Raw genomic sequence first — 8078 nt, 5'->3', positions numbered from 1 at the left:
CTTTTGGCTAATCTCTGATTTCAGTAACTAATATGGTGAACAGATTTTTAAAAAACTTTTTATTTGACATAATTTCAGACTTACAGAAAAGTTGCAAGATATTGGGGTGATCACTTCATAAGTTATATAAATGTCTAATCACTATGTTGTACACCCGAAACTAATATAATATTGTATGTCAACTGTAATTTTAAAATATTTTAGATTTATTTTAAAAAGTTGTAAGAATAGAACAAAATAAAGTCCTACAACCCTTTCACCAGATTCCCAAATGTTAACAATTTGCCACATTTATTTTATCCTCCTTTTTGTAAGTACCTTTTTTCCCTGAATTTGAAAATAAGTTGCAGGCATGATGGCTCTTTACCCTAAATCTTTCAGTGCTTACTAAAAACAAGGACATTCTCTTACATGGACACAGTACAATTATCAAAACCGGGAAATTGCCCAGCTCAGTGGTGTGGCTCAGTGGTTGAGTGTCAGCCTATGAACCAGGAGGTCACAGTTCGATTCCTGGTCAGGGCACATGCCCAGGCTGTGGGCTCGATCCCCAGTGTGGGGCGTGCAGGAGGCAGCCGATCAATGATTCTCTCCCATTATTGATGTTTCTATCTCTCTCTCCCTCTCCCTTCCTCTCTGAAATCAATAAAAAATATATTTTAAGAAAACACCATTGATACATTAATAATGGCTTAATAGTGACACATAAATATTTTATCTGCAGACCTTATTCAGATTTTGCCAGTTGTCCCAATCATGTCCTCTATAACTGAAGAAAATTCAAGATCATGTGACTGGAATATGCTGAATGCCTGTCAGAATCCACCCTAGAGCAGAGGTGGGGTCAACCCTCCCCAGATCCATTGGGTACAGGTTTTGTTTTCCAAGCATTTTTTCTTATGGTGGCAAAATACATAACATAACATTTACCATTTAATCATTTTTAAGTATATAATTCAGTGGCATTATGTAAGTTTACAACATCTTATAGTCATCACCATTATCCATTTCCAGAACGTTCTCAGCACTCAGAACAGAAACTCTGTATCCCGTAAGCAATAACCTCCATGCCACCCTTCCCCAGCCCCTGACAACTTCTCTTATACCTTCTGTCTCAGTGAATTTACCTATTCTAGGATCTCAGATGAGTGGAATGGTACAATATGTGTTCTTTTATGACTGGTTTATTTCACTTAACATAATGTCCTTAAGGTTCCATCCCTGTTGTAGCATGCGTCAGAATTTCATTCTTTTTATGGCTGAATAAATACCCCATTGTACGGATAGAGCACATTTTGTTGACTGATGCATTCATCAGTTGATGGACACTTGGGTTGTTTCCATGTTTTAGCTACTATGAACAATGCTGCCGTCAGACTCTGGTGTAACTCTAGCCTCAGGTGAAGAAGAGAGGGAAGGAAGGGTGGGTGGAAATACCTAGTCTGCCAGGTTGTCTAAGGAAGGTCTGGCAGGTGTTGGGGAGTCCTGTGTCTCCCTGGGCCTGCCTTAGTATCCCTCTTGTGCTAAGTCAGCCTGGGAGCATCCCATGGGAAGCCTGGCCTTGGTGCAAACACCAGCACAGCAGCCCTTTGTCAACGACAATCTCTTATAGTTAGAGGTCAGTGAGGCGCATTTTTATGCTCCTTAAGCCCCCACCAGGCTACAAGAGTGATCTTTCTAAAATGAAATCTCACTATGCGACCCCTCTGCTTAAACCCCTCCCGTGGCTCCCCAGTGTCTTCAGGCTAAAGTCCCAGCTCTATATCCCAGTTCTCAGGGTTCTGCTGGAGGAAAGGGGACAATTTACCCGTGTGCTCAATCTCCCATTAATCCTCACTTCAACGTGCAGTTTATAAGCCCCCCACACTGGACTGACCGCCTGCTGCTCTATTGACTTGTATCCTCTCTCCTTTCTCCATGCCTTCGCCTCTGCTGTGCCCTCCACCTGGAAAGCTCTTCCTACATTTCCCCACCAAAGCCTCGCTCAATGTCAAATGCTTTCCCCAGCTTCCCAGGGCCTGTCTGCAGCATAGCCTGGCTCTACCTCTGGTCCAGGATGAGGTACTCTGTAGTAGACAGAGGATTCCTGGGGCTGTGTCAGGAGGACGGGACAAACAACTGCCAGTCTTCTCAGGCTTCTTGCCTTTCCTCCCAGCGCAAGCTGGCTTTGCGTGGTCTCAAAATACTCTCATACCCCCTTCCAGTCTCCACTGTGATTGAGGCAGAAATCCAATGCAGCGTCCAGAGAGATCAGAGATAGAAGCTCCCCCACCCCAACCAAGCCCTTTCCACCTCCCCCCTCTACTTTGCAACCCTGCCTTCCTGGGCTCAGGATTCAACACTTTATTTTTAGAACATATGTTGGACTGGGGCTCCAACATGTCCAGGAATCCACTTGACGTCTGAGATGTAACCAGACCCTGAGCTGGCACTGGCCTTGAGCTCTAGCTGGGCAGAGGAGCAGTGACAGGGTTCAGGAGCAGTGCTAGGGGCCAGGGCCCCATGGGGAGACAGACCCTCTGCAGAGATCTGGAGCATGTGGGACTTTCTCCCAGGGCACAAGGGGCTCCTACAACGTGACCCACTTAAACCCCTTCTTTAACAACTGGGGCCCAGAGAGGCCGGTTACCAGCAGCAGAACTGGGATTGAACTCATGTCCCCACAGTTCAGTCAGGCTGCCAAGAATTGGAAAGGGGAACAGAAAAGATTGTATCCTTTTTTTGTTCTGGCTTTCTCTCCCATTCTCAGTAGCTCTTCCAGCTCCTGTCTCCAACTTAACACTACAAAGGGCCCCCAGGGCACACTAAGCTGATAGCCTGCAGGCCAGATCCGGTTTTGTTTGACCACAAATAATTTGAAATTTATTAATTTATTTATTTAATCCACATCGAGGATATTTTTCCATTGATTTTTTTTAGAGAGAGTGGAAGGGAAGGAGGGAGAGGAGGAGGGGGAGGAGAAGGGGAGAGAGAGAGAGAGAGGGAGAGAGAGAGAGAGAGAGAGAGAGAGAAACATGATTGGAAGTTGATTGCCTCCCTCAACTCAGGAACATGCCCTTGACTGGGAATCAAACCCAATACCCTTTGGTGCAAAGGCCAATGCTCTAACCACTGCTAAACACCAGCCAAGGCTGAAATATTTTTTAAATTGTGGTAAAATACACATAACATAAAATAGACCACCGTAACCGTTTTTAAACGTCCAGTTCAATGGTATTAAGTACTTTCACTTTGCTGTACAACCATCACCACATCCATCTCCAGAACCTTTTCATCTTCCCAACTAAAATTCTGTACCCATTTACCATGAACTCCCCATTCCCTTCTCCCCCCAGCCCCTGGCAATCACCATTCTACTTTCTGTGTCTAGGAACCTGACTGCTCCAGGGACCTCATATAAGTGGAATCATATAGTATTTGTCCTTTTATGATCAGCTTATTTTACTTAGCATAATGTCCTCAGGTTCATCCCTGTGGTAGCATGTGTCAGAATTTCCTTTCTTTTTGTGGTGGAATAATATTCAATTGTGTGTATAGACCACATTCTTCATCAATGGGCGCTTGGGTTGCTTTCACATTTTGGCTATTGTGAATCACACTCACTGCTATGGACACAACTGTGCAAACATTTCTTTACGTTCCTGCCTTTTCTTTTTTTTTACTTTTTAAAAAATTGATTTTAGAGAGAAAGGGTGGGATAGAGAGAGAGAAAAGAGAAACATTGATTTGTTATTCCACTTATTTATTATGCATCTATTGGTTAATTCCTATATGTGCCCTGACTGGGGATTGAACCCTCAACCTTGGCATACTGGGACGATCCTCTAATCAATTGAACTATCTAGCCAGGGCCTTTGAGTTCCTGCTTTCAATTCTTCTAGGTCTATATCCAGAAGTAGACTTGCTGGATCATATGATAATGCTATTTTTTTTAAAAAATATATTTTATTGATTTTTTACAGAGAGGAAGGGAGAGGGACAGAAAGCTAGAAACATCGATGAGAGAGAAACATCGATCAGCCCCCTCCTGCACACCCCCCACTGGGGATGCGCCCGCAACCAAGGCACATGCCCTTGACCGGAATCAAACCCGGGACCGTTCAGTCTACAGGTAGACGCTCTAACCACTGAGCAAAACCAGTCAGGGCTGATAATGCTATTTTTAATTTTTGAGGAACTACTATACTGGTTTTCATAGCAGAATTAGAAAATTTTTAAAATTAGTTGCCAACATTAAAAATATATATATGTGGGTTTTCCCTGGCTGAGTGGGGTGTGATTCTGTGAACCTAAAGGTTGTGGGTACAGTTCCTGGTCAGGGCACTTACCTAGGTCACAGGTTCAATCTGCAGTTGGGGCATGTATGGCAAGCAACCAATCCATCGCTCTCTCTCTCTCTCTAAAAACAACAACAAACAAACAAAAACATCAATAAAAACATATGCTTGGGTGAGGATTTTTTAAAAAGTCTGGGTTTTATACTTTTGAGAAATTGCAGGTCTGACACCATTGGTCCTGCACTCCTAGCACCAGCCTCATCAGGGCCCCCTTCAGAAACGCCGGCACCCACGGGCAGTGCCCCCTCCTCAGAGGTCTGGGTCCCAGCCCTGCAGGGCCCTCTTGTTGGTGCTAACCTTTCCTTTGTCCCCCAGCCCTAGGTGGTAACTGCTTCCTTCTGTGAGGCTCAGTGAAACCTCGGTGGTCCCCTTTCGCCTTTCAGCCCTCCTGTACCTGTTTAACACATTCCCTATATTAGATCTTCCTGTTAAAACACCTGGTGTGGTTCTGTTTTCCTGGATGGCTCTGGCTGGTACCACTCAGCTGGGTAACAGCTGCCCTCTTCGGTTAGACTTCAGTTCTCCTGGTCCCCTCTCCTCCACTCGCCATTATCCAACATGTGGCTGATTTGGCTGCTTGACTGTAAGGTATCCAATGTGTGTCCCTACTCTAATCAAGTAACTTCTGCTTACGGAGCATCTACTAGGTGCCAGAGACTGACACTGCAATCATCTCATTAATCCTCTCCACAGCACTGTGAATCGGGCACTGCTGTGATCCCCACTATACAGACGGGGAAACTGAGGCCAGGACAGGGAAGGCTAACTACACTGTCCTTCAGTCAGCAAGTTCATATTTCTATTATGAACCTTTGCATTCTATTTATGCATTTGATAAATATCTGATCTGTGCATTCCAGGCTCCCTTTAGAAGAAAGTAAGTTATACACAATTGCTTGGAATCAAAACCTCAGAAACTGACATCCCCTGCCTTAGTTTTCTCCTCTGTAATATGGGGATCATGACAGATGCTACCTCACAAGGTTTCGATGAGGATTCAATGACATGATGTGTGCAAAGTGCTTAGCTCCATAGCCAGCATGCAAGAAGTACTGAACAAACGTTAGCCATTGATATTATTACTAAGTATAGAAGGGTTATTGTGTAAAGCATGAATTATGGAGTGGCTGGAAAGGATGTGTATGGAGAGTGTGCAGTAATGGGAAAGTGCCTAGTCTATGTGAAAGAAAAGAAGGGCCCAAAGTAAACATAAATGAATTCACACACTAAAACGGCTCACAGAAAACAATCAAAACATTAACTGTGGTTGATTCACAGCTGAGATCTGGGACAATGTTTTTTTTCCTAATGAAAATGTAAAAGATGCAATCCCATCAGCATGCTCATTAGCTTCTTCACAGAAGTTGACAAGTAGATCCTGAAACTTGTATGACAATGCAAGGGACCCAGAACAGCCAAAGCAATCTTAAAGAAGAGGAACACAACCGGAGGACTGTGCAACAGGCATGGATGTCAGGGCCAAGGTGAGAGCTGAGCGTTGAGAGCGCACAGCCATGGCTATCAAGAACATTTCTTGCCCTGGCCGGTTTTCTCGGTGGTCAGAGCGCCAGACAGCTGGTCTTCTGAAAGAATGCCCTGAGCTTCATTGACAGAGGTATCTCAGAACAAGAGTAAAAAATTCTTGTAGTAGGAGTTGCTTTGGGAGGTAGTGAGGCTTTCATGCCTTGAGGTGTGAGAGCTGGGCTGGAATTCTCTAGTCTCGCGGTTTCCAAAAGACAAAATTGTCACCAGACCACAGTGATTTCAGGAAAAAGGACTCATGGTTAGATTTTCATAAACCTTAGTTTATTCATTTTAAACACCATTTTGTTTCTGATGATCATGTCACTGCTTTTTTCTTTTTATGTAAACCCCTCCTTTCTTTAATAAAATGATGCTGATGATTGACTTCTTTTTGGTTATTTGTATTGTTCTCAACTGGCAAGGTAAAGAGTTGGCAGCTCTCTCACTTTTATTTTTTTTAATCTTTATTGTTGAAAGTGTTACATATGTCCCCCTTTCCCTCCATTGACTTCTCCCACCCTGCCCATGCCCCCCACCCCTCTCTCACTTTAAAGAAATATTCTCCAGATCAACCAAAGGACTTGTATGCATGCATATAAGCCAAACCAATGGACATGGACAACAGGGGGATGAGAACATGAGTGGCGGGGGGGGGGGGGGGGCGCGGGCGGGGAGATTGGGGGTTAATAGGGGGATGAGGACACATTTGTAATACCTTAACCAATAAAGAAATTTTAAAAAAAAATTCTCCAACTCTAAGAATCTCAAAGTCTGGGAATCACTGGGAAAAACTCGCAGCTCTGACACTTATTTCCTGCAAGAACTTGAGCAAGTTATGAAACCTCTTTGAATCTCTGTTTTTCCATCTGCAAAATGGGGATGATTCACACATCTCATGGTTGCTGTGAGAAGCCAGATAATGTATGTGACTGTACTTAGAACATCATGACCACTTGAGAAAGTGTCCTCCAGAGTCTATGAGTTCCATGAAGGCACCCACTTTTCTCTTCTGCAAATTGAAGAGTTCTTGTTTCTTCAATCTTTATATTTCCACTCTGGTCTCTTCTGTATGTTCTCAGTTTGTCACTGTTGTTCTTAATCTATGAATCTAGAACTGAACACGTGCTTTTGGTGTGGCCCGGTAGTGTAAAGTAGGACCTACTATCACCTCCTTCAATCTAGACTCTGTACCTCCATTAATCCAACCAAAATTTACAATGGATTTTGTTGAGATGAGAGTGCCTAACAGCCTCCAGATCTTTTTTATAAAAATGTTTGCACAACCCTGTCTCCCATGTGCAATTGAAGTCTTAGACCTAAAATGAGAGGCTTTACTTTCATGATTTACTCAATAGGACAGGGTCAAAGAAGACCCCAAATGTATTCTTGAACTCAAGAAAGCCAACGAAATATTTCATGGACTCTTTTCAGTACAAGGAAGAAAACGTTTATTTAAATCTTGATGCAGTCCAGGGCTGCAGAGCTGGCACTAGGTGATGATGGAGCCCAGATGCTGTGGTTTCGTCCCCCATATCTCACCCACATCAGGTTTACCCAGGGGACCTGACATGGTGGTTCCATGTCTCAGGACAGTGGACTGTAAGTCTGTCTTGGGGTGGCTCTGTAGGAACTGAGAGCACCCAGGATAGCCTGGGGGTTTGAAAGAAACCAGAGCCCAGACGGATTATAGCGGCAGGGCCCAGGAGTCTCCTACTGCTTCCTGAGAGCAGTGATGTCCCAGAACCTTCCTGCTGATCCGGGCACCATGAAGGGTTCAGGTCCCTCACCCTCCCTCTGCCTTCCATCCTGGCAGCTGGATTGCATGCCAACACTGCCCAAAGGATACCTCTGCCAGGGCTGGTGCCAATGTTCAGACCGTGTGGAAGGAAAAGAGCTCTCTTTATTGCTCTAGCCTGGCCTGCCCACATGTCTCCCAGAATGTCGCTCTGTGCTTGGGATGCCACGCCGGTCACACTAGGGCTGGGCCTGGCTGCCCGCCGGGCGCTGGCCTCAGTCAGTCCTCCTGAACCCTGGAAGAAAAAGCCCACAGGATGGCATGGGATTCTGAAGACAGTCAGGCCTCATTCTCACCATCACCCCAGATGCCTAAGACCCATCACAGCTGGAATAATGTAGTCACCCCAGAAGCCCTGGGTCTCAATGATCCACCGCCATTGCAATGAATGTCCCCTTTGTGGTTTAAGGAAGATGGAAATC

The 8078-nt window shown here is 44.8% G+C and overlaps 1 protein-coding gene across 3 annotated transcripts in view; it reads right to left on the bottom strand.

Moving 5' to 3' along the window:
* Positions 1–7285: 7285 nt before the first annotated feature.
* Positions 7286–8078, bottom strand: part of TMEM40 (transmembrane protein 40) — a 27481-nt gene continuing 26688 nt past the window's right edge. For all 3 annotated transcript variants that reach the window (XM_070433595.1, XM_070433596.1, XM_070433598.1), the window contains one exon: positions 7286–7891. In XM_070433595.1, the coding sequence (XP_070289696.1) occupies positions 7872–7891 (20 nt within the window). In that variant the 3' untranslated portion in view covers positions 7286–7871. The remainder of the gene's footprint in view (positions 7892–8078) is intronic.

The sequence above is a fragment of the Myotis yumanensis genome, unplaced genomic scaffold (assembly GCF_028538775.1).
Source record: "Myotis yumanensis isolate MYYU_CA2020_CCGP unplaced genomic scaffold, mMyoYum1.0.hap1 SCAF_14, whole genome shotgun sequence".
NCBI classification, from domain to species: Eukaryota; Metazoa; Chordata; class Mammalia; order Chiroptera; family Vespertilionidae; genus Myotis; species Myotis yumanensis.
This window is presented reverse-complemented; position numbering and strand designations above follow the sequence as displayed.